Raw genomic sequence first — 27,420 nt, 5'->3', positions numbered from 1 at the left:
CAGTCCTTAAAGGAGTCAACTGTAATGTGTGCCAGTAGACCACGGTCAGTTCAAGTATTGTGCTTGGCCCTGGGTTTTAGCCATTTCAGAGGAATCTGAGACTCCCTTGCAGAAAGTCCCCATATCTGGGGCTCAGTGGCAGTGCTTCTGGCCTAATTACCTTGAAGAGCCCTGGGACCCCTGTTTAGTAATTCTTCCTTGTGCTTCTGTTAGCCCCTAAGCTGAATATCATAGCCCTGGGCTAGGTTATCCATAGACGAAAGCACATGCCATGCACCCTCGCCGCATAGATGCAGAAATAATGCAGCTTCCATATCTCCCTCTCACATACCTTTAGGTTATCAGCTCAACTCTGCTGAGTGCATGGACATCCGCTTGAAAAGGGTAGTGCCTGACCACTATTGCCATTACTACCCAGAAAACGTGAAGCCCAAACCAAAGCTGAAGGAGTGCAGCATGGATCCTTGCCCGTCGAGGTTGGTCCACCTGCCCATGCTTTTCAAAGGAACACATCAAACTTGATTGGGACACAGCGATGCTTTGAGGGCTGGATGCTTGCAGTTCTTGAATTCTGAGCACATCCCAGTGGCAGATCGCATTTATAACCACAGTTAATAGGAACTAAGAGATATTTGCTGATCTTCCCCCTTGGGTTAGCCCTCTCTTGTCATGGGATTATGTACACATAAGATCTTTATAATTAAGCCCTTTGGGCAATTCTTGCACATGCATACATATGTGGCTCTGCCAGGATCCTATGCATAGTCCATCTGTCAGTCACAAATGTCTCCCACTCACTATTTCAGGCTCTAAACTGGGTCACCCATTACTATATATTGGCTTTTGAAGTGTCCACATTTAACTCCATATAAATGATGCATTGTGCAAGGAAGTGAGCAGTTTTCATGCCAAAGCTGTGCAGAAATTGTCCTGACACATAATTTAGTCCCTGCTGACTTGGATTGTCTGGGTAAGTTTCCTGGCTTTCCTACAGCATTTTAAAATCTCAGCCCAGTATCAATGCCCTGGGTCCTCCAGCAGCTGCCCAGCTGGCCACAGCCACAGTGGGCAGGTGTGCCTTGTCTGCAGGTCACATTTCCTGTCACTGTGGTGCTCATTTCCTGTAATCCTGGTTGGACATCACTATTCACGGAGACCTTGTAAAGGACAGATTCTGGGAAGCAGAGTAGTTCTCTGAAGAACGGGCCAACATAATGCTGTGTTCATGGCACTAATACAGTCTATTAGCATAATGACATTTAAAATGAAATAATAGAATTATCTAGATGAAGAGAATTTTTCCTTTGGTCAATATGCCATTAGCTATCTTTATATTTTTATATTCAACTGGAAATTGCTTGCATGAGCATTTCTTTTGAAAACTGAAGAGATGCTGTCTGAATTTTGGTTGAGGGGTCTATGAGACACTTGGCATTTTTTGATTTTCAATGTCAAAGACTTCTGTCTCTTGAGATATCAAATATGTGTTAGTCAACTGACAAATGCATTCATTGAGTTAGAAATGATACTTTTATGATAAACTTGTATTAGTGAATAACCATGCATGTGAACGGATTTAGAAAGTTCTTTTCACTATGGTTTCTTTTGCAGTGATGGATTTAAAGAGATTATGCCCTATGACCACTTCCAACCTCTCCCTCGGTGAGTTAAATATTCTCTCCCTTTTATAAGGGATTCAATGTGTTTTGAAGGAACACTATTGTTTCTTTTATAAATTTATTTTTTGGGCTTTTTTTTTTATTCGATATATTTTTTATTTACATTTCAAATGATTTCCCCTTTTCTAGCCCCCCACTCCCCGAAAGTCCCATAAGCCCCCTTTTCTCCCCCTGTCCTCCCACCCACCCCTTCCCACTTCCCCGTTCTGGTTTTGCCCTATACTTCTTCACTGAGTCTTTCTAGAACAAGGGGCCACTCCTCCTTTCTTCTTGTACCTCATTTGATGTATGGATTATGTTTGGGGTATTCCAGTTTTCTAGGTTAATATCCACTTATTAGTGAGTGCATACCATGAGTCACCTTTTGAGTCTGGGTTACCTCACTTAGTATGATGTTTTCTAGCTTCATCCATTTGCCTAAGAATTTCATGAATTCATTGTTTCTAATGGCTGAATAGTACTCCATTGTGTAGATATACCACATTTTTTGCATCCACTCTTCTGTTGAGGGATACCTGGGTTCTTTCCAGCATCTGGCAATTATAAATAGGGCTGCTATGAACATAGTAGAGCATGTATCCTTATTACATGGTGGGGAATCCTCTGGGTATATGCCCAGGAGTGGTATAGCAGGATCTTCTGGAAGTGAGGTGCCCAGTTTTCGGAGGAACCACCAGACTGATTTCCAGAGTGGTTGTACCAATTTGCAACCCCACCAGCAGTGGAGGAGTGTTCCTCTTTCTCCACATCCTCTCCAACACCTGCTGTCTCCTGAATTTTTAATCTTAGCCATTCTGACTGGTGTAAGGTGAAATCTCAGGGTTGTTTTGATTTGCATTTCCCTAATGACTAATGGAGTTGAACATTTTTTAAGATGCTTCTCCGCCATCCGAAGTTCTTCAGGTGAGAATTCCCTGTTTAACTCTGTACCCCATTTTTTAATAGGGTTGTTTGGTTTTCTGGAGTCTAACTTCTTAAGTTCTTTATATATATTGGATATTAGCCCTCTATCTGATGTAGGATTGGTGACGATCCATCTTTATCGCCTTGTACTAAGCTCAAATCCAAATGGATCAAGGACCTCCACATAAAGCCAGACACTCTGAAGCTAATAGAAAAGAAACTGGGGAAGACCCTTGAGGACATTGGTACAGGGAGAAAATTTCTGAACAGAACACCAATAGCGTATGCTCTAAGATCAAGAATTGACAAATGGGACCTCATAAAATTACAAAGTTTCTGTACGGCAAAGGACACCATCAAAAGGACAAATCGGCAACCAACAAATTGGGAAAAGATCTTTTATAAATTTAAAAGGCAACAGGTTCAGTAATGAGAAAAATGTTTCTAAAAATTTAATGGAACAAACTATCATTGGAAGGTTGTTTGTAGAATGCTGTTGTCCATCACCAAGGACATCAAACGCATCTTAAACATCGGGTATTGAAAAAGAACTAGAGCAGTGTTCCCCAGTCTTCCCAATCCTATGACCCTTTAATATAGTAGATCAGGTTGTGGTGACTCAGAACCATAAAATTATTTTTGTTGCTACTTCATAACTATAATTTTGCTACTATTATAAATCTAATATTTTATTAAATTTTTATTAATTTGACATATGGGATATCTGATATGCTACCCCTGTGAAAGGGTTGTTTGACCCCAAAGGGATCTCGAGCCACAGGTTGAGAATCACTGATCTAGAGCCACTGATTAGAAATGTAAATCCTGGGCTGGAGAGATGGTTTGGCAGGTAAGAGTACATACTGCTCTTCCAAAGGTCATGAGTTCAAATTCCAGCACCCTCATGGTGGCTCACAACCATCCATAAAGAGATCTGACACCCTCTTCTGGTGACTGAAGACAGCTACAGTGTTCTTACATATAATAAATAAATAAATAAATCTTTTTTTTAAATGATTTATTTATGTATATGAATATACCATTGCTCTCTTCAGACACACCAGAAGTGGGCATCAGACCCCATTGCAGATGGTTGTGAGCCACCATGTGGTTGCTGGGAATTGAACTCAGGACTTCTGGAAGAGCAGTCAGTGCTCTTAACCACTGAGCCATCTCTCCAGCCCAAATAAATAAATCTTAAAAACAAAGAAATGTGAATCCTTTCTGAGAGCTAGATGACTAGTATTCCAGCCCTCTCTCCCTCCTTCCCTCCCTTCCTTCCTACCTTCCTTCCTTGCTATTTCATTTAAAACAGAATCTCCTGTGGTCCAAACTGGCCTCAGACTCTACATAGCTGAGATTTGTCTCAAATTCTTGATCCTCCTGTCTTTACCTCTCAAGTACTAGAATTATCATCATGTGACATCATGCCCAGATGGTATGGTTCTTTTTTACTTTGACTTTCTATGATGCTCAGTAATATAGTCCATTAGTTATAATCAAAGACAATTTAAAGACATGTTCACATTCTATATTCTAATTCATTTAATCATTATAACAACCCTTTGAAAGCTAAGATGGGTATATTACTCCTATCATATAGAAAATTCATATTCATAGGAGGTGAATTTCTTGTAACCATAGTTAAGATTAAAGTCCTAGGAGACTCAAGTCCTGTGTTCTTTCAATGGAACTATGACTTGACACAAAGAAATCACCCTTTGCAAACCCATTGCATGCTTGACAAAAACATGCATACATCAAATAAATAATGTACTTTTCTTTGTTTGCTTTTGAGCTGGGAACATAATCCTTGGACTGCATGTTCGGTGTCCTGTGGAGGAGGGATTCAGAGGCGGAGCTTTGTGTGTGTAGAGGAGTCTATGCATGCAGAGATTCTACAAGTGGAAGAATGGAAGTGCATGTATGCGCCCAAGCCCAAGGTGGTGCAGACTTGCAACCTGTTTGATTGCCCCAAGTGGATTGCCATGGAGTGGTCCCAGGTGAGATTTGAGACTATGACATTTTTATCCAGTCTGAGATTTTCATGACTATTTGCTTTGAGTCTGAAACTTTACTGCATATCATGATATAGACAAGTTTTATGTAGGAGGCTGAGGGGATAAACTCCTTGCCAAGCCAGCATGAGGACCAGAATTCAGGTCCCCAGAACCCACTTTTAAAAAGCTATGCAGTCCTGATAACCACCTGCAATGCAAACACTAACAAAATAAAGCAGAAAGATGCCACAGAAGAAGGGAGAGGTGATCCCTGAGGCATGCTAGATAAATAGATTAGCCTGAATCAGTGAGCTCTGGATTCAGTGACAGACCCTGCCTCAGTAAATTAAATAGAAATGATCAATGATACTCCATGTTAACTTCATGTTTCTACCTACATGTATGTGTATAGGCACACACATGAGCCACCACACATGCAAACATGCATGTATACATTTTTATCACATATACAAAACAAACAAATACGTATATAAACATAGTCCCTACATCCAAAGAGCTCTAGAAGATAGGAGAGTGGAAGAGAGCACACAGTGTAATGCAGATAAGGCTCAGGACTATTATGGACTGTATAGTACATGTGGAAGGAGCAAATCTCAAAGCCATTAGTCTGTGACTCATTATGGCCATTGTAAAGCTTAACCCTTTTTTGAAGATAATAGATTCTGAGTGAGCAAGAGCTTAGAGAGAACACAGCAGTGCAGGTGGCCAGGAAGACACCTCCAAGCAAAGACAAGCATGGAATAGAGCAACTAGAAGTTGAAAAGGGCACTGCTATGTGGGAAAAACACTGGTTGTAATCATTCACCGTCTCTTGCATCTTCTGCTCCCTCTTCCACAATTGATCCCTGAGCCTTGGGGGAAGGGGGTATGCTATAGATGTCTCCTCTTGTCTAAACATTCCATAGCATCGTCTATGTGCCTTGACCAGTTGTGGGTCTCTGTGTTAATCATCATATACTATAAAAGAAGCTCCTCTCATGAGGCAAGAGAGATCCATTGATTTATGGGAGCAAGGGTAAGTCATTAAAACACATGAGGACTAGCAGGGCAGTGGTGGTGCACGGCTTTAATCCCAGCACTTGGGAAGCAGAAGCAGGCTGACCTCTGAGTTTGAGACCAGTGTGGTCTACAGAGTGAGTTCCAGGATAACCAAGGCTATGAAGAGAAATTCTGTCTCAAAAAGCAAAAATGAAATAAAACAAAAAGATGCCACAAGGCAGGTGCACAAACATACAAACTCATGTGTCACAGCCATATGACAGCATGGACAAAGACCTTTGCAGATTCAAGCAGGACAAAGTCCCAATATGAAGAGAAGAGGTGGTCATGGAGAATTGGTTTTCTTTAAGGGTGTGGCTACTGGTAGGGGTTGGTCACACACCCAAAAACATGGGCAGTACTAATTGTTCTTGGTGAGTGTTTTTAACAATTGAGGATACAGAGTTGGGTAGGAAGAAAGTGTGGAGGATGGATTGGGCAGGAGTTGGCAGAAGAAAATCTACTCACACTGAAGTAGTACTTGTTTTAAAACAAGTTGGGCATAATTTACATGGATTGAAGAGAGAACATGCTTCTAGGAACTGGTAAATGAAGGTAGAAATGCTGGCCTGGTGTTAGAGCTGTGTCCTGATCCTGAGAGTTAGGAAGCTGCACACCATTTAGAGAGAAATCACACAGCTGGAGAGAGCCAGACCCTTAGAAGCACGTGGCTTCTTAGAAAAGAGGAAGAGGACAGGAGAAAGCAAAGAAGAGGGATAGCATCCTAGAGGTTTGGAAAAAAAAACTAATGTAGGATAAGCTCTCTGGACTGAGGAGAGAATTGGCTTCTAGAACAAATAAAACACAGTTAGATTAGTCCAAGGTAAACAATCCCGGGTGCCTGTGTTTAATTTTAATCTTAGTCTCTTAAATTTCTAGAGAAAAAAATGGATAATGGATTTAAGTTTCTATAGCCCTTTTAATTGGAACTGTGATATGCATGCATTAATATAGATATTTGACTGTTTAGTGTATCAGCTGGCATGCTGGAAATAAAGAAAATGAACTTCTGCTTCCCCAAGGCCTAGAACGTAGTTGCATGGACATGCATGCAGATAGTTGTAACAGTGGGCCTCTGTGGTTGGTCATGAGTGGTGTGGCTTGTGCATGTGGTACTTAGAGCCACAAGATGAAGAGATTCACCTGCTTTGAAGGGTCCAGGAATGCTACAGAAAGGAGGCTGCACTTCTTTTGAATTGTAAGGTATGTGCACTGGCCAGGAAGAGAGTCACTTGGCCCGCTTTGGATATCACACTAAATGTCAGCCTGGAGAACTTCATCTACACAGTTAGGACATTTGGTATCGACTCTGTTTGAGTGCATGTTCCCTCTAAAAGAAGTTTGGAAATGGACCTTCCCCTTCTTCTGTATTTCGGTTGACATATTCATTTTTATGGTAAGCCTAATAGCAAAGAATATCATTTCCAATGTGTGGTGAATGCTGACATTTTAAAATAAAACTGTTACAGCATTTGAAAGAAAGTGCCCAGTGGAATCTAAATGTCATGACCATTTCTGTCCCTTCTATCTTTTATAACTAGCAGGAAGGAGATTCTTAAGTACTTGATTTATGTTATTCTTTTTTGAGTTTTCTTTTCAATCTACTCTTGTACAAGTCTCTATCCTATAATAATGTATTTTTTGTTTTAAGGCCTCTTATAGATCACAGTGTTCTATTCTCCAAGAAAATATGCACAGTAAATAAAACAATTTCTCTTTCCTTTGGGCAGAGAGTTCTAAATGTCAATCTTCTCTAAATGTCCCTAAATTCCATTCTAACATCTAATACAAAAAACATAAATATACCTTAAATTATGGTAAAAATATTGTGCCATATTGTACCAGTATTGTACACAAAAAGTAAGCTTTCTTTTGAAGTCAGCCTTTCTGGAAAGTGGAATGGGGCTCAGAAAGTTGTGCATGTATTCACTGCTGGCATAAGATGTAGGTTTAGCAACCATTTTGTTACGGGTTTTATAGGGCATGATGTAAAGAGTTTTTCAATATCATATACATACATATATGTTCTGAATTGATAAATTCAATAGTGGGTGAGTCCATTTTGCAGAAGCAGGATCCACGTCTAACCACACACTGCATTGCAGGAGCTCACTTGGTGCTTTCATGGTAGCGTGATGGAGCAAGGATGCAGCTCCGTGGCAGAGCAATTGCCTAGCACGCATGAGGCCCTGTGTTTTATCTTTAGAACTGCAAAAACAGTGCCATGATCCAGGAAGAGATTTCCTTAGTGCTTACTGGGTCTTTGTGGTGATGTGCATGCTGGGAAAGGGCTCCAGAGGGATAACCAGGACTCAGGGCTGGGCAAAGGTCTCTGGGAAACAGGAAGAGAATGCCTAAGCTCTGGAGCAGTGGCAGGGGTGTGGCAGCAGGGAGTGCTGAGGAGGAATTCTCAGCATCTCAAAAACTGTGGGAACCTGAACAGAGCTTCTGGGAGTGGCCTCACACATATGCTTATGCATGCACACATGTGTATGCACCCCCATGTATGTTACACAAACATGTGTGCAGCCACATATAAAGTAGACAGAGGGTTATTTACAAAAAGGAAGGAGCCCAGTGGGTGGGGCATTGGAGAGGGTAAGGCAAGTGACCATGGTCCAAGTACCTGGTACCCTTTGAATGAAATGTCTTCACGCAACCTACCGCTTTGTGCAACGTACATGTGCCGGTAAACATGTTAGAGCTTAGGCATTTAAAGAGGCACATCTGCTCACATGTATTCTATATAAGAGGCACATAGGCTCATCAAAGAGTCACATAGACTCACATACATGCTATAGATATATGCAGATAAACCCAAAGTCTTTACTAGATTTTCACATGCCTTGAAAACACTTGATTTATAGGCAAGAGTAACTGCTGAATTATAAATGGGTATTAATAATACATTGAATAAAATGCTAATAACACAAAGACCGTGAAAAATCAGGGGAAAAATAATGTGTCATGACTTTTATCTGTTCAATACACTTATGCCGCAGGTGTGTGTGTGAGTGTGTGTGTGTGTGTGTGTGTGTGTGTGTAGGTTTAACATCAGTGTTAGGAATCTTCCTCAGTCATTCTTTGGAGGTCTTATTTGCTGATGGAGTTTCTCTCACTGACGCTGGAACTCATTGATTCAGTGAGGTTGTGTGGCCAACAAGCCTCAGGGATCTTCCTGTATCTGCCTGATTTTGCAGATGTACTCTGATGCCCTCAACTATTTACTTGGATGGTGAGAACTCAGAATAATCTGATCCTAATGCTCACCTGAGGGCTTCACTGGCTGAAGCCCTCCTCCTCCATCCCCTCCTCTTCCATGGTAGTTCTTTCATACTGTATGATTTCTTTCTATGACAACAACGAGGAAGATCAATGTGGACAGACCAAACAATTTAATCCTCTGGAGTACTTGGTGAATGTTAATTTTCTTAGAGTCATTGTTCAGAAGAATTGCTTTCAATCTTACAAATTGCTTGCAGTAATGTCTTATGAGAAGTATAAGCTTTAGAAAGCCTGTATCAAGTTTCTATCATATTTGATTTGGAGCACAGGGAATGCAGAACACGTGCTCTTCTTGCTCCTCTTAAATGCCTTAAACTGAAAATTAGGTGAAACTGGAGAGCTGGCTCAGTGGTTAAGGACACCATTTGCTCTTCCAGAGGACCTGGGTTCAATTCTCAGTACCCACACAGTGAACTAGAATCTTTCAGGGGATCTAACACCCTTTTCTGACCACATAGGTACCAGGTACATGCAGAAAACAATCTATATACATAACATGAAATAAAAATTAGATTGAATTAAATCAAAGAAAATTAGTACAAGCATCCCAGAAAAATCAGCCCTCGTCTTCTTCACACAATGCATTATGTGGAGTTTTTGTGTTTAATAGCCACGTGGTTTCATAGACCCAGATAAAGCTACTTACTGGCTTCTCCCACCTTTTCTGAAAGTGCACAGTGACTTGTGGCCGAGGGTTGCGCTACCGAGTGGTTCTGTGTATCAACCATCGTGGGCAGCATGTCGGGGGCTGTAACCCACAGATGAAGCTGCACATCAAAGAGGAGTGTGTCATCCCCATCCCGTGCTATAAGCCCAGAGGTAAGCACAAGGAGGTGTTGTACTGAAGTCAAACAGGGATTTCCAGCTCTTGTTCACTGCCGGACCACTCCCCTCCCCTTATGCAGTCCCTGCCATCCAGAGAAAGGAAGGTGAGGAGGAGAAGGAAAGGGAGAGTGAAGAAGGAGGGTGAGAGAGGAGGCATCTACTGTTCTCATGCCCAGAATAGCTATTCTTTTCCTTCTTTCTTCTCAAAATGTGTGGGTGCCTGTCCACTGCGTTACCCCTTGACGGAGGTGTGATGGCATTACCATGTGTCACAGCGCATGGGATGAGTAAAGACTTAGTTACCACTCCGGGTCTGGGAGTGTCTTTAAAGTTTCTCATTTGGTTCATGAGTATAAACAGACATTCATGAGTAGCAAGTCTTTAGATCACTTTTCAGATATTTGCCACCACCTCCCAAGACCATTTCCCTGTGCATATCCTTATGACAAGTATATTCTTGACATAAACTGACAAAAAAAGACAGCTAGAGAGCTAGCTCAGCAGACAAAGGTACCTGTTGTCAATCCTGACAACCTGGTTTCAATCGTGGAACCCATGTGATAGAAGCAGAAACCCATGACTCCTACAAATTGTCCTCTGACCTACGCATGTGTGCTGTGACATCATGCATGCTCATGTTCAAGCACATGCACATGTATGCATGCATGTACACAGACACACACGCACACAGACACATCCACTTACCAGAAATAAATAAATAATTAAACAGGAATAAATGTGATAAAAGGAAATAGGAAAAGATTGTTCTCAAGTCTTTCTAAAGTCTCTTCCTTAGTATTTTAGAGACAATAGTGAAGTTCTTCCTCATGAATTCTTGAGGAATTCTTGTTTATACAGATAGCCCTCCAGTTGGTCAGTGCACACGTCTTTGACTAAATCCATTGTATGGAAAGAACATTGGTTGCCATGGCAAGCATCCACAGTCAGATCCCCATCTCAAAGCCTTCACTCACTGCCTCTGTTGTAGATAGAGCATTTTCTCTGTCTCTGATATCCCTGGAGCATCTCCAAATTTTCCATTTCACAACTGGACTAGTTCCCTCCTCCTGTCACGGAAGCCTCAAAGGACTGAGGGGAGCAGCAACTGTCCCTTCTATGCCCATGTAGATGGTTTTCATTTCCCATGTTAACAATGGAATTTGAGTAAGCCACACACAGAATCTCATCTTTCCACTTCATTGGCCTCTGTTATATTTGCTTTTCTCTACTAATTTATTAATTCAAGAGACAAGAAGAATTTATGGCAAACCTAAAACACTCTGATATTGTTGGAATAGTAGCTTCAATGTGCAAAGAACAGAGAGGGGTGCTGAGTTATGTAAGGCATCTGTGTGTTTAACTTTTGCATGTTCAGCCACATTCAGCTATACCGCAGGGATCAGTTTGGTTGCATTTTGTAATATGCTAATTAAAAAAATAGCAAGAATTTTATCCATTCCAGAAGTGAATGTACTGTGCATTTGAAATGTATAACCCTGTGTTAATGAACTCTTCACTCGATAACAAGCATATATCAAAGTCCTTAATGATTGATGGTAATTACATTCATTGTTTATTTTCCATTTTTTTCTTCTCAGAAAAAAGTCCGGTGGAAGCTAAATTACCTTGGCTGAAACAAGCACAAGAGCTAGAAGAGACCAGAATAGCCACAGAAGAACCAAAGTGAGTCCAGGGCCTTTTATGGGCGTAATCAGGACACAGCCAGTTTACATGATATATGTCATGTTTGTACTCATTGGAGTTCAACGATACATTTAGTATCCAAATGACCTGGATTTACGGACTCCAGAGAGCCTGAGCTGGCTAGGAATTTTCTTTATTTCACAATTCAGCAGTCCCCCTTTGGCAGTATGTGTGAGAAGCATGGAAAAGATCGTGTTCTCTAACTCAAAGCAGACCCCTGCTCTCTTGCAGGGACACGTGGGGATAGTTCCTGGTTATGCACATGTGGTTTAACCGAAGACCATCGTAGTATTGTACAAATAAACCAATCGTCCTGAGCTTAAATCATGGCCAATCTTAGTAAAACTAATGATGTTGAAACACACCAGGGTGGCCTGAGATGAAGTCCCAGGGCTGGAGGGACACGGAGAAAGAGAATGAGTGTATATTATGTGGAGTAGCGCTATGAACCATCACTATGCACCATGTGACCTCACTACTTAGTGTGGGCATCTCATTTTCCTTCGTATGAAAAGGGTACTCGTAGGGCTCGTCCTCACTCTCCAGGGCTTATCCTAACCCAGAAATCGGCAGCTACTGTGTGATGTGTGGTGAGGCCCACTTACAATGGTGTCAACTGACTTACAGAATCAAGAGTAAATCAAAGAAGCATTCGTGAGGCTGAGAGACCCAAAGAGAAAAGGGAAGCAAAGGGACTCTGAGATGTCTAGCCCAGGAGTCCATCAGAACAGCAGCACCCGTGGCAGACTGGAGTAATTGGACAGGACAGCTGATCCCACAGTGGGCAGTTGAGTCTGGAGTGCTGACAAGCTAGCTGCAAAGAGAGCAACTCACAGATGGGACAGGAGGGAGGATCTGGCTCATTTCCCCGAGATGTCAGCTCCAACCTGCATCTTTTACAAATAAAGAGAACTGAATAGAGAGGCAAAGCCTTGTGTAAGGCCTGTAGTTCATAATGGTGGTTCTCGGCTCCAATTCTCATAGTACCATAGGCCCGTTTCCCATTCCACAGCACCCTGGGACTCAGCTTTATAACCACTCAACGCCTCCTGCAGTGGGCGGAGGTCACTGCATTGAGACACAGCTCATTGTGGTTGAACAACACAAGCACTTTGGTGTAGCTCAAGTTGCTTCTAGCTCCATCCCCACTACTGCACTTGGGCAGATATTTTCTCCTCTTGATCCAAAATAGATCTCCTTTTAATGCCCATTTTCTGAAACAGACGAGTCTGTCCTATATCCCTTGCTTTCCTAACTTTGGAGAAAGCTATCACAGGTCCTCAGACCTTGGTTTATTTTCTAAGTCCACCATTCTTAGCATCTCAGCATTTTTCATATGCCCTTGTTTTCAGGTCCCTCATCAACCTGTTCCCCTCATCTGATCACTCCCATTCGTCACTGTCCCTGGGCCCTAGAAGGGTGTGGGTAACTTAGCTTCCTTCAGTGTTGCAGGCCAAGAGCCCTGCACGTCATAGCTCAGTCTTGGCCCGCTGCTTCCCCAAAGGCAGATCTGACTTCCGCCACCGACTGAGCAGCGTTTCTGAGTTAGAGTTGAGTGTTTACATAGGATCCTCAGCCACTGACCTATATACAGCAGGTTGGCACTGCCCTCTCCCCTGTTTCTCAGTTTCCCTTGCCCATCAGAGCGACACCCTGCTTGAATCTTTTTGAAAGTGTTTTTATTATGAAAAATTTCAAACTGTTACAGAAGAGCTGCACAGTGAGCAAACCCCAGGTGCGTGCAGTGTGAACTCCTCAAGCCTGCACTTGCCTTCACTATGCCCCGCACTGTGCCTGCCCCACGAGCACTGCCCCATCCCATGGTCTAAACAGTGCATCACAGCAGAGCATGTCTGCATCCTCCAGGTTTTCTCTCTCTAAAAGAAAATCAAGGTTTTACTTTGTTTTGTTTTGTTTTAATGTGGTCCTCAGATCACATCCATCAGTCCCATTTGAGTTATTTTTAAGGTGTGATGAAGTGGGGTCTGGTACCTCACATCTATAATTGCAGCATTCGGGAAGCTGAAGCAGAAGGATTACCACATGTTTAAAGCCAGCCTGAGCTACATAGTGAGTTCCAAGGTCATTCTGAGCTACACCGTGAGACCCTGTTTCAAAAATCTAAAAACAAGCAAAAGAACCAGAGTTGTAACAAGCTCTGAGTCAGGCATTTTGGAAGTGGAGTGCAACGGGACTCCCTTTTTCTGCTTCCCATGGTATTACAGTCATAATGCAAGGCTTGGCTCTTGAACCATTTGAAAGCGTTCAGTTAGTGCAGCACTAAGAATATTCACACTGCTGTCTGACCTGTCCAGAGTGTTTCCATCATTCCCAGTGTGAACTGTGTCTATCTGGCAGTCCCAGTTCCCTTCCAGACCCCGGACTCTAATGGTTTCTATTCTGCTTCTTGTCTATGAGTTCAGTCAGGAGTATCCACTTACTCCCGCTGGCCTAGAACTCATGATCCCCTGCTTGCTGTACTGAACATCACCTGCAAACCCCTCTAAGGGGGTAAGGATCATGCATGTGCTGCTTAGGTTTTGGGCAACTGGACACACGTTAGAGCTGTCTTGGAAGAAGGAAGCTCGATTGGAAAAACGCCCCCATCAGATTGGTGTGTGGGCAAACTTGTGTGGCATTTTCTTGATTTTTAATCGATATGGGAGGGCTCAGCCCACTGGAGGGCACTGCTAACCCTGGACAGGTGGCCCTGGGTTATATAAAAGCGCAAGCAGAGTAAACTCTGAGGAGCAAGCCAGTAAGCAGCATTCCTTCATGGTCACAGTTTCTGCCTCCAGGTTCCTGCCCTGCTTTTCCCCTCACTGAAGGACCATAATTTGGACATGGAAACTTAGACCCTTTCCTCTGGTTGATTTTCATCCTGATGTGTTCTCACAGCAATGGAAAACAACTAGGACAGGCTGTGAATACAAAATTTGGCATTAGTGGGGCAGGTAGTCCCTTGGGTCCCTTTAAAGTTCAGAAAGCACTGTTTGTATTAATGAATGAGTGGAGAGTGGGAATGGGTATTCTATAATGGGTCCCACCCATGTCTGCTCCAAACCTGAATTTCTGCCAGCCCAATCGGACTTAGATGGGGGCAACCCTTCCTTCAAACACAGAGCAAAGCTGATGTGCTTGCTGCTCCTGAAGGGACTCTGTTTCTCCCACTGTGTGGAAGCCCACACTGCCTGCACCTGTTGCTTGGCCTTGGCCTTACCTCCACCCCTGCCTTCTCCTGCTCTGAGATCTATATACAGTCCTCCTGGACAGTGCTCAGTGCCTGGCATCTGCTGGCCCGCTCTGGCTGCCTGGTGTGAAGTTTTTAGTTTCCTGCCACTTTTGATCCTACTCATTCCCTCCATTTCCAAACAAAACCACAACATACCTCGGCTTCCAGCTCACTCTTCTGTGGGCCCTGTATTTTGTGGTCTGGGATGCTTGCTTGTTGACAATGAAAGAGAGGATGATCCCAGCTGCATTTCACATCCCTCAAGGAAAGCCTGCCAAGCCAGCTAGGAAAAGATAAATACTCCCACCACTGTGGTTTAGCAAGGGCGAGCTCTGAATTTACATAGAGAGTGGATGTTCAAAAAGGCTTTTGTTTTAATTAGGAAAGGAAAAAAAAATTAGAGTTTATAAAGCAAAGCCAAGGGAACTGCTGATCTGACCTTCCTGGCTGTCAGCCATGGAATGCGTTCTCGGTCAATATGGCTGTCGCTTTGTCATCTGTCATCCCACTTTTAAGTTCCTCCCTGGAGCCTTCTGTGCTTCTATGGGATTCCCAACATTTCAGTGGTTTTGTTACCCCAGCTCCCATTTCTCATATATGAAAAGGAAAGAATAGCACAGACTGAGACACAATATGTATGCTCTCTTCGTTGCTATTTTGGCGTCTGTGTGAGTAGAAATTGTATTTGCTAAAAACCAAGTCGGGCTGTGTTTCAGGAATCTGCTTTTCTAACCACCTCTAACCCTGAGGATTTCTTTTTAAGGGAAGATCACATTCTAAGTGTGCTGCGGGGATTATTTGATTCTTGCAAATGTCCTAGAAGGGTGCTATCATCGACATCACTTAGGGGCCAGAAGACTAAGGACTTTCCTGGTATCTCAGGGCTAGACAGTGGTGGACAGAAAGAGAGACATTTGATGGCCCGTCCTAGCAGCTGGGCAACTCTAGTCTAAATCTACAAATTACAAAATAATCCAAACTCTGAGGGCATATAAGTACCAACATGACACCTGATGATCTGTGATGGCCTACAGTTAAAATTCAGACATGCTTAATCTACATATTACCTTCAGGTTTCATGCAGAAATCATCTAAGAAACCAATGGATTTTGTGTTCAGACCTGAGCCTATCCTCAGGTCTGCATAATATATTATATGCATAATTATATCTGCATAATGTATATACAGATATTTGAAATTTAAAAAAATATTCAAAATCTGAGGGGCACTTTGGATAGGGAGGCTCAGCCTATGCTAGAGAAGGAGGTTCAGGTTCCTGTCAGCTGACAGGAATTAAGTTTTTTTCCATTCTAATTGATTGCACAATGTATTGTGCTCTGTCTGTGTTATCCGATGACATTGGAGGATTGCTAGACATCAGGGATGGTGGCCTCCTGGGAAGGATGATTTGGTGACTTGAGATCTTGATGTTTCAAAGGTGTCATAAGCACTTGTGTGGCAGATACATGGGACATGGATGTGTGTCAGGTGGCTGTCAGTAACGGCAGAATGCAGCAGATGCTGCTGGTGACCCAGGTTCAGTAAAGAGCTTGGACTTTATCTGATGGCAGTAGCAGTTGAAGGATGTTAACCAGGAAAACAGAATAGCCATTGCTGTTCTACATTGTAAAGGTCTCTGGTTGCCTGCAGTTTGCTTCTAGTTAACTTGTCATGATAAACCAAACTGCAGCCAGTCTCAAGGAATGTGTCTCTTATTATCCCATTAGGATAGCCCTGCTGGGTGAGGTTTCTGGACCAACAAGACAGGCTCCTTAAAGGCCTTCTCTGCTCTTCTCTTCAGAAATTCGATGTCCACTTCTCTCACCATTAGCAGCACCAAAGCATACCTTGTTTCACACTTGGTTAACGTTGAAAAATTATCTTTGGAGAAAACATTCTCTCCTATTTATTATTTTCTATGCTGAACTTTGGTTAATGGAGGGATTTGTATTATCATGTGATTTATAAAAATTAGCATAACCTAATTTCATTTTTAAAAAATTAAATGATTGCCTTAGCACAGCTGAATAATCTAAAATGCCCCCCTTGAATATTTAAGTATCATTAACAGTAAATATTTCATTGCTAGTACCATATTATTTTAATTATTTTATCTTTTTGGAATACCTTTTCAGATGTGTTTATGTGTACGATTGTTTGGCCTGCATGTTTCTGGCTGTCACCCATGTGTGTCTGGTGTTCTCGAGGAGGCCAGAAGGCTGTGTCTTATTCCCTGAAACTTGAGTTACAGATGTCATGAGTCACCATATGGTTGCTGGGAGCTAAACACAGGTTCTCTGCAGAGAGCTAGAGATAAAATAGGATTAGATGAAACTGGAGGCTAAAGAATGACCCAATTGTTCAGAGCGCTGGCTTCTCTTCTAAGTGATCCAGGTTCAATTCCCAACACCCCCATGCCAGCTCACAAGTGTCTGTAACTCCAGTACCAGGGGATTTGATACCCTTTTCTGGCCTCTGTGGGCATTTCACATGAGTGATACTCAGATATATGTGTAGGCAAAACACCATACTCGTAAAATAAAAGTAAAACTACATTTGGTTTTTATAGAGCAGCAAGTGCGTTTAACTGTTTAATCACCTCCCCAGTTCCCAATTCTAACCTTTTAACTCTAGTTTTTCTACCAGATTAAGCAATTACTCTATAATTGCCTTCTTTTTAAGATATTCTTGGCTGTTTTCAATCTTCCATAAATTTTTAGCATCGTTTTATATCCTTTTGGCCCCTAACTCTAATAACCTCAGAAATTTAGATCCAAATTATATGGATTTGGGGGGAAATGTCATTGCAGTTCTGAGTCCTGTGCTCTAGAGGCTGAGGGTATCCTTTTAATTTGTTTAGATCTCTGGAGTCAGAATCTGTTCAGCATTTCAGTTTTTAAAATATTAAATAGTATTTGTTAATTAGTATGCATGCATGGGCATATATGTGCCGTAGCAGCATATCGTCAGAAGAGAACCTCCAGGAGTCAGTTTTCCCCTTTCACCATATGGGTCCTAGGAATTGAGTTCAGGTGAGTTAGGATTGGCAGTGAGCATCTTTACCTGCTTTGCTGGCCCTGTACCCAACATTTCACAGTTTTAGCTATACGAGGCTAACATATTTCACATCAAATTTTCATTTATATGTTCACAGAATAGTGAAAGGTTTCTTATATTCCTAAGCCTTGGTTTTTCTCACTTATAAAATTAAGGAGGTAATTTAACAATTAAGTTAAATAATGTATGTATATGTTTAGTATAGGGTCTGTCAGCTAACATTGTGGTAGCTGAATTCTGTAAAAATTGCTCATTATACATTACATGTCCATGTTTCATATTTATGCATGGATATATTTGTAAATTATCTTATTGGATTATTTTCCCAAACTATTTTCAATTAACTTTATGTTTTGCAACTATCAGATAAATTTTAAACCATGATACTGTGACTATTTGGTTTACTTTTTGGAAGGAGAATAATTTGTTTGTTGAGACAAGATGTCAGCTGACTGACTAAATGTACTGTAAAGCCCAGGCTAGCGTCAAACTCAGCATTCTCCTGCCTCCACCTCTCAAATGTTGGTGTCATACGTGTGCACCACCATGCCCGCTCACTGTTGCTTTTTCCTGGTATTTACACCTTCCTTTTTGACCTTTTGCTTTACTTCTACACTAAATTACCTTTTCTCCCTTAATTGGCTGCTATTCTTCTATTGTTTAGATATTTGCATATTTGGATATTTTCCCATATAATTAAAATTGGAGTACTTCTCTCAGACAAATCCAGACTTACTTGTGTTTCAATAATATTGGTAAATAATGAAGGCTCAATATTTATCATTTGTGTGTGTGTGTGTGTGTGTGTGCATTTATGCATGTACATGCATGGGTGCCACAGCATGAGTGTGGAGGTCAGAGGACAACTAGCTACACTGATTCTCTTTCACCACGTGGGTCCCAGGGATTGATCACAGGCCATGAGGTTTGGCAACCATCTTTCTGGAGTTCATGAAAATTTTTTCTACTATACTTCTTTTTCTTTTTATTCTATTTTTTCTTTGTTGTACCATAAAGTTGTAGAGTGGAAATTCCCATTTCCTTGTTGCTTGTGGGCAGGGGGATTGCCCTCCATTTCTAGGGACCACCTGTATTCTGGGGTATGTGGCCTCTTCCACCTTTGGGCCAGCAGCAGGAGCTGAATGCTTCCCAGGCTTTCTGACAGGGCTCCTCAGTTCAGGTCCTGCCACACCTCTGTCTTCAACCTGAGAAGCTCCTATTTCTTAACACGGGGTTGACTTAACCTTAACCTCAGTCGGATCCTTCTTGCAGGCTGTGATATAATCATGTATTTCCAGGATTACAGCATGGGGATATGGGGGTGGGGGCTACTACTCTGCTTACAACTTTAGGCTTCAATGTTAGAATCTTTTTCTTACATTTTTCTGGAAGACAGTATACTTTCCTTATTTGAAAATGTTTTCTGTTTCTCATTTCTGTCTCAATTATCTTCAACATCCGATCACCGAAGTTCCTCTCACTGTGACTCTAAAAATAGCAGTTTTAATGATCAGTGTTGTGGGCCATAGCATATACAGAAGTCATACCTGTTTAAAGTGCACTACCAACGAGTTTGGACAGATGCTCATGTCTGTGCCAGTGGGACGGGAGGCAGAGTCAGCAATTATCTTCAGGGATGGTTCCTCAAGTGAAGTGAGTCTCTTTATGTCACAGCAGAAAAGAATTTCAGAACAACCTAGTTTGGAGTGGAGTTGGAGATTATTGAGAAGAGAGTTTAAGGTCGGTGGAAGCCTGGAGGTTATCAGACTGAGACAGAAACCATCTGGAGGTTATCAGACTGAGACGGTAATCCTCTGGAGGACAGAGCCATCCGCACCCCAGCATGCCGGCTCCCAGGGAAGAGTCCCTCAAGCATCTTAGCATACAGCCTCACATACAGGATTCAGAGCGCTTTAGGAAGCTCACTGAGCAGTTTGTTTGAAATATTAATATTGGGGCCTGTGGTTCCACATCTCAGCAGCAACGTCTCACCTCCCAGGCTATCTAGTAGCCGGACACTGTTCTCCTACCTATAAAGTGATTTATGGTGTATTTATCTCACTTATTATAATGGGAAGGTAAATACTGTAGTCTTAGGGGAAGTGTTGCAGTAAACAAACCTGTTGATGGACATTACTCCAACCAGAGTTTTCCAAACATAATCTGTCCCTTAATTCTTTAACCTATTGCTTTATTTTAATTTTTTATTAATTTATTTTGTATATATGTGTGTGTGTGCATGCCTGTGTGCATGTGTGTGTGTCTGTGTGTGTCTGTGTGTGTCTGTCTGTGTGTCTGTGTTGCATGTGTGTGTGTCTGTGTGTGTCTGCCTGTGTGTCTATGTGTCTTTGTGTGCATGTGTATGTACAAGTGCATGCCAATGTGCAGGTGGATGTCTGTGTGTGTGTGTATGTGTGTGTGTGTTTGTTAAGTATGGGCATTCATGTCACAGAGCACCTGTGAAGCTCAGAGGATAACTTTTCGGGGGTGAAGAAGAAGTTACCTTCTACCTTGTTTGAGACAGTCTCTCATGTCCCTGCCATTATGCTACGTATTTCAGATTAGCTGCCCAGGGAGTGTCTGGGTGATATTTTTTTTCTCCACTTTGCTATGGGAATGCTGAGATTACAGAAGTCTGCTACCACATTCAGCCTGCCTCGTACATGGGTTCTGTGGGCCAAGCTTGGGTTGTAAGACTCCCACAGCAAGAACTTTTACCCACTAAGCTGTCTCCCTGTCCTTATCCTATCAATTTATTAATATCCTGTGATACAAAGTATTGCTTCAGAGTATCTTATAGATCCATGTTCCTACTGAACCTGCTTTCATGTTGTCTGAATGCATACAAGGATTAGAAATATTTCTGCAAAGGGACAGAGGGTAAATAGTCTAGGTTATGCAGGATAAACAATCTGTTATAAACAACCAGTTCTGTCCAGTTATAAAAAAACAACCATAAATGATAGGTTGAAAAATGAGTGTAGTTGTTCTGGGTACAGTTTTTGTCATAGACACTAAAATGTGGGTTCTATTTAATTATTGTGTGTCATAAGATAGTATCCTCTTTTGTCACCACCAGTGTCAAACTATAAGAATTATTTGTAGCTGATGTGCTCTTTCAAGAATAGTTATGGACGAGATTTGGTGTGAGAGGCACAGTCTGATGACCGTTATGACTTGGGTAATAATTCAGGATAAAGAATAAAATGTTTTACTCTAAGGTGCACTCCCATCTATGATTGAGAACATTCGAAAGCCCAGGGATTTGTTACACAGAAAGAACATCACAACTTCATCCTCTGCAAACATATCCACCTTATCCTGCAGCTTAGCTGTTAAATCTAGAGAAGGTTCAACACTCTCCCCCTGCTACAAACAAAAAGCTCACCAAGACTGATGGATAAATAATGATTGGCAAAAATACCCATCTGGTGAAAATCACATCATTATCTTTAAATGATAGTTTATTTATTTTATCTTAAGAAATCCTGTCATTCTCCACACTGGTCTTAGAATGCAACTTTTTGTGTGGAGGCAAAAGCAGCTTATCTTTAATGAAAAAAATCTCTTTGTCGGTTGTAGATCTCAAAACATGGTAACTACATAAATGACGGTCATCAAAACCATAGAATTCGTCTTACGGCCCATGTGTGACCCCTCTTTTTGGCTTCTGGTGTTCCTCAGGTTCATCCCAGAGCCCTGGTCAGCCTGCAGCACCACATGTGGGCCCGGTGTTCAGGTGCGTGAGGTAAGGTGTCGGGTGCTCCTCACGTTCACACAGACGGACACTGAGCTCCCTGAGGAGGAGTGTGAAGGCCCCAAACCACCCACCGAGCGACCCTGCCTCCTTGAAGCCTGTGACCAGATCCCTGTGTCTCCAGAACTGGGTGACTCTCTCCAGGAGAAGGACAGTGAGATGACTTACGACTGGGAGTACGCTGGCTTTACCCCCTGCACTGCAACATGCTTGGGAGGTATTCAGACTCCTTTCTAAGGGGTAGATATGTGGTCTGTTTAAGGGTGTGGCCATGATGAGCCAGATATGCAAATCATCTATCATCCCAAAAGGGACGGATTTATTCAATAGCAAAATGATGCTTTTTCTTTCTTTCATATTTGGAAGATATGATTATAGACTGATTAAAGCAGTGCCTTTGGCTTAAGAATCGGCTTCCCTGAGAGGGAAAGAGATCCACCGGTTAATATGAAATAAGTTAGAAATGCAGAATGGATATACTGAGGCAATCTTATGTAGAAATCAGGGTCACAGATGAGGTACCCTGGGGTTGCATATAGCTGCTGCAATGGTCAGAAAGATGCATCCTCAGAAAATGTTTCTGTTCGCTCCTGCAACCCTGCCAGGAACCAGTGCAGAGCACATCCACCTCGCCCCCATGATGATGGTTGTGTGTGTGGATAGGTGATATGCAGAGCCTGCTTAGGTCTAGGAGGCAACTAGTGCATATAGCTAGGTTATCCTGAGGGGGGGAGAGTGGGTGTCTTAGTTAGGGTTTAACTGCAGTGAACACACACCATATCCAAGGCATCTCTTATAAGGACAACACTAAATGGGGGATGGCTTACAGGTTCAGAGGTTCAGTCCAGTATCATCAAGGCAGGAGCATGACAGCATGTAGTACACAAAGAGCTAAGAGTTCTACATCTTCATCTGAAGGCCGATAAGAGATGAACGGCTTCTAGGAAGCTAGGGTGAGGGTCCTAAAGTCTATACCCAAAGTGATACATCTATTCCAACAAGGAGACACCTCCAAATAGTGCCACTCCCTGGACCAAGCATATTCAAACTACCATGTTCCACTCCCTGGCCCCCATAGACTTGTTCAAACATGTGAGTCTACAGGGGCAATACCTAACATATGTAGCATAATGCAAAATACATTTAATCCAACTTCAGAAGTCCCCATAGTCTATAACATTCTCAACAATTTTAAATTTCCAAAGTTCAAAGTCTCTTCTGAGATTCATCCAGTCACTTAATTATAATCCCCAAAGCAAGACAGGAAACCAGCTGGGCAAACTCCAAACTCTGCATCTCCATGTCTGATGTCAACGTGGTCTTTGGATCTCCAACTCTTTTCATCTTTGTTGACTGCAACAAACTTCTTTCTCCTGGGCTGGTTCTACTCCCTGTTAGCAAATTTTCTCAGCAGATATCTCATGGCTCTGGTCTTGGGGTCTCCAAGGCAACTTTAAAGTTACAACTTCTTGTTTCAATGTCTGGGATCCACACATAATCTTCTGGGCTCCTCCAAAGAGCTAGTGTCACTTCTCCAGTTCTGTCCTCTGTAGCAATCTAGGGTCTGGCTGACTCCCTTCCACCACTACTGCTGTTCTTGGTGATCATCCCATGGTACTGGGATTTCCAATACACTGGAGTCTTCTGCTATAACTAGGCTTCACCAATAGCCTTTCATAGGCTCTCTTCATGGTGCCAAACCTCAACTTCTTTGCAAGGCCCCTTCAATCCTGAGCTGTCATCTGCAACTGAGGCTGCATCTTCATCAATGGCCTTTCCTGGCCTCTCTCAGCTGCTCTCCATGACTCCTTCATACCTCCAAAACCAGTACCACCTGGGTAATTATTACCCACTGCCAAGTACAGCTGCAGCACCAGGTATAGTCTTGACTATCTCTGGAACACAGCTTCTCTGTGATCTCAGAAAACACTTCCCAGGAGATTTCACCTCAGTGATTCTGGTCTCTTCTTAATCACCTCTAATTTCCTAGTTCTAGCTAACCAGCATCAACTGTCCCAGTAGACCCTTCTATTTTAAAGCCAGAGCTATATGGCTGAATTTGCCAAAGTTTTGCTGCTTGCTGGGGCTAGAACATGGCCTCACTTATTCTATTACCAACTTTCTATTTTCTAATTGCCTAACCTTGGCTGTCCTGAAACATGCTCTGTAGATTGACCTCAATCTCAGATCTGCATGGCATAGCTCTGTCTCCTGAAGGCTTAGACTAAAGGTGTGTACCAACATGCCTGGACTTAAGCATTTCTCTACTTGGAACTTTCTCTGGTCTGAACTCAGATCTGCTTGCCTCTGACTCCTGGGATTAAAGGCATGTACACCATGCCTGAACTTGTTTCCAGGTCATCAGTCCCTTAATCTGTTTATCTCCTTGAACACAGGATTCAGTTCCATTTCACTTCCTAAAGTCCTTTGATTACCTGAACCATACTATTTATGTTTTTCCTGTCTAAACTGGCTATTCTTGATCAAAATTCTCTTCATGAGATATAACCAGAGAACAAAATCACTGTTGGGTTTCCTTGAGACTTCCTTTGTCAATGCAATTAATCTAAATCATTTTACCATAGCCTCAGGTAGACTCTTCAGAGAAGGGCAAAAAGCAGTCATAGCCTTCACCAAAACATTGAAAGAACAGTCTTTAGGCCACATACTAAAATTTATCTCCTCTGAAATTTCTAGAGCCAGGCTTCCACACTTCAAATCACCCTCAGTGACAAAGTCTTCCATATTCCTACTAGGATGGCCCATTATGCCCCATTTAAAGCATTCCACTACCTTCCTAATACAGTCCCAAAATCCACATTCTGCCAAGCAAAAGCATGGTCAAGCTTATTACAGCAATACCCCAGTTCCTGGTACCGACTTCTGTCTTTAGTTATGGTTTTACTGCTGTGAACAGATACCATGGCCAAGGTAACTCTTATAAAGACAACATTTAATTAAGGCTGGTTTAAGATTTAGAGGATCAGTCAATTGTCATCAATGGGCAGAAGCATGGCAGCATCCAGGAAGGCATGGTGCAGAAGGAGTTGAGAGTTCTATTTTTTGTTCCAAAGGCAGCTAGGAGAAGATTGGCTTCCATGTAGCTAGTACAAGGGTCTTACAGTCCATTCCCACAGTGACACAATTCTTCCAACAAGACCATACCTACTCCAACAAGGTCACACCTCCAAATCGTCCCTGGGCCAAGCATATTCAAACCACCACAGTGGGTCTTGGGATTATTTAAGCATTGTAGAAAATTTTAAAGGGGGGAATATATTAGTAGATAGCAGACATCTAAGAGTTGCTTTCTCGCTTTCAGCTTAAAGTAGAAGGATGGGAATATCCAGGCAGGGGCTGGGAATATGTCTTAGTAAAATGCTGGCTACATAAGCATGAGGACCTAAGTTTGTTACCAAGCACTCTCAGAAAAAGCCAGGCATGCACACACACTCAACTGATGTAAAAGAAAGCATCGCCATGAAAGCTAGATAGTTACTAATAAGAGAGAGCCCTAGTTTCCCAGGTGATCCTGGACTCCTGAACCCTGCCCTACAACTCTTGACTCAGTTGCCTAGCCAGTTGCTATGCAGTGGGCTCACTTCCTGATCACCCTGCATAGCAAGGTATGCGATGAGGTAGGTCATAAAACAAAAGAAGCATCTATCTAGGAGCCAACGGCTCATGAGCTTGCCCCACTCTCCTGGCAGTCTTGAGATGGTGGCATAGAACACCCTAGTAGGTCATAGAACTTAAGGCCAACCATCGTCCCACAAATCCTCACTCTTGAGTGTGAATTGTCAATCCTTGCTCTCCGGCATCCTTGACTGTCTTTTTCTTCCCTGTCTATCAGTCTCGGAACACACCCATCCTTGAGCCCTGCTGTGTAACCTTGCCACCTTGGCACTGAGCCTGGCTAAAGTGGCATGTACCTTACTCCAGGTGACAGAAAAGCTCCTGTTTGAGTATGGGGCTGGCCTTGTGTAAGTTAGAGAAAGGATCCTTACCTGAGTCAGGTGAAGTGGGGCATGCCTGCAAGCCAAGCCCTTGGGAAGACGAGGCAAGGAGATTAGGAGTGAGTTTGAGGCCAGTCTGAGCTCCATGAGAGCCCTTAGCTGCCTCCATTTCTTTCCTCTCCTACTTGCCTCTACCTTGCTCCGAAAAGTCCATTTCACATCACTGGAAAGTTATCCTTTCTGATGTACTTGAGCCTGAAACATAAACCTGCCTCTCACATGGCCTTAGTGTCCCTCAAAGTGGCCACGTGTTTACCCCAAACTTAACTGCTCTCTAAGTTCAGGACCCTGGATACCTCTTCTTACGCACCTCAGAAACCTTAACCCTGGCTTGCTCTTGTCATATAGAAAGTGGCTCTTTCTCTTGATGAGTCCTGCAAGCAGTTGAAGAGAATAAAAACTGAATCAGCTCACTCTGGACTCGTTTTGACGTGCTCCCTGTGGAGATGTGTTCCCGACACGGTACATTAGCCGTCACTGTTTTGTTCTCTCCAAATCCCTTCAAATCTTGACAGGCCTCAAGTTGTAGGTTTTTATTTCCAGCTACTCTTGATGTAATTGGTCACTTCCTGTCAGGCTCCAGTGATGTTTATGATGCCCTCCATAAGGCCAAATAGCCTTCAACAATCCTTTATCCTTACCAGCTGTGTCATCCCAGGTTCCTGAAAAGAATTCACCTGTGTGGGACACTGAGCCATGTGCACCCTTGCTAAGGCATGGCACTGTTCTCTGGGACCATTCCATATTTTGTTTTCTTTTTCTCATTAGCCAAAAGTTTGTAGTAGTTTGCACTTATTCACAATCATTAATCTTTTCAACATGATTCCAGGTGCATGTGCATGCACACATATATCACACACAAATATTACATGCACACATACACATACAACACAAACATATATCACAATGTGACATAGCACACACGTAGCTCACACACACATGCACACATGCATGCATGCATGTACACACACCACCACCACCACCACCACCACTACCACCACCACCATGCCCTTATGTGTAAGGGTGTGATATGAACTTGTTAATAACCCAACTCAAAGTGATCTAAACTAACAAAAAGAAATGTATTTGTTCTTTGTTTTGTTATTTTGAGACGGGGCATTACTAAGTAGCTCTGGCTGGTTTGGAACTCACTGTACAGACCAGGCTGGCTTCGAACTCACAAAGAGCTGCCTGCTTCAGCTTCACAAATGCTGGGATTTGGCCAGGCGGTGGTGGCGCACGCCTGTAATCCCAGCACTCTGGGAGGCAGAGGCAGGCGGATTTCTGAGTTCGAGGCCAGCCTGGTCTACAGAGTGAGCTCTAGGACAGCCAAGGCTATACAGAGAAACCCTGTCTCGAAAAAACCAAATTAAAAAAAAAAAAAACCAAGCAAATGCTGGGATTGAATGAGTGGGCCACCCTGCCCAACTATCTCTAATCACCTGTTTATTTCTTGCTAAAGACTTTGAATATATATTTGCATACACATGTGCACATATATATAGCCATGCACCATCACACATATGGTGATGGTCCCATACTGTAATATCATGTAGAGATGCCACTCTGTGTTGTTTGTGCAAAGACATTGTATCCTTGCACAATGAAAGACTACCCAATAACATATTTCTTTAACTGTTTCCTTGCCATTGTCATATGATGTGTGTGTGTGTGTGTGTATAACTAATAAATGACATTTTAATCAAAACATTGTAGAAGTTAAGCATGAGGGATGTGGTCTCATGCAATAAGAGGGATCTATTATAAAAATTTCACTGAACACATTCATTAATGTATTCTAAGCACATTAATGTAGTGACATTTATTTAGGAGTAAGATGAATTTATTTTGATAAAATGTACCTTTTTCTTTTTTTAAAGATAACTATTTGATCAAACCTCCT

At 42.4% G+C, this 27,420-nt stretch overlaps 1 protein-coding gene across 1 annotated transcript in view; it reads left to right on the top strand.

Moving 5' to 3' along the window:
• The window catches only part of Adamtsl3 (ADAMTS like 3), a 306,645-nt gene that overhangs the window by 203,432 nt on the left and 75,793 nt on the right, over positions 1-27,420 (top strand). The window contains exons 11-16 of the mRNA XM_052186018.1: positions 338-476; positions 1,612-1,662; positions 4,381-4,585; positions 9,598-9,745; positions 11,350-11,434; positions 21,429-21,718. Of these exons, the coding sequence (XP_052041978.1) occupies positions 338-476; positions 1,612-1,662; positions 4,381-4,585; positions 9,598-9,745; positions 11,350-11,434; positions 21,429-21,718 (918 nt within the window). The remainder of the gene's footprint in view (positions 1-337; positions 477-1,611; positions 1,663-4,380; positions 4,586-9,597; positions 9,746-11,349; positions 11,435-21,428; positions 21,719-27,420) is intronic.

Source organism: Apodemus sylvaticus, chromosome 1 (assembly GCF_947179515.1).
Source record: "Apodemus sylvaticus chromosome 1, mApoSyl1.1, whole genome shotgun sequence".
Taxonomy (NCBI): domain Eukaryota; kingdom Metazoa; phylum Chordata; class Mammalia; order Rodentia; family Muridae; genus Apodemus; species Apodemus sylvaticus.
This window is presented reverse-complemented; position numbering and strand designations above follow the sequence as displayed.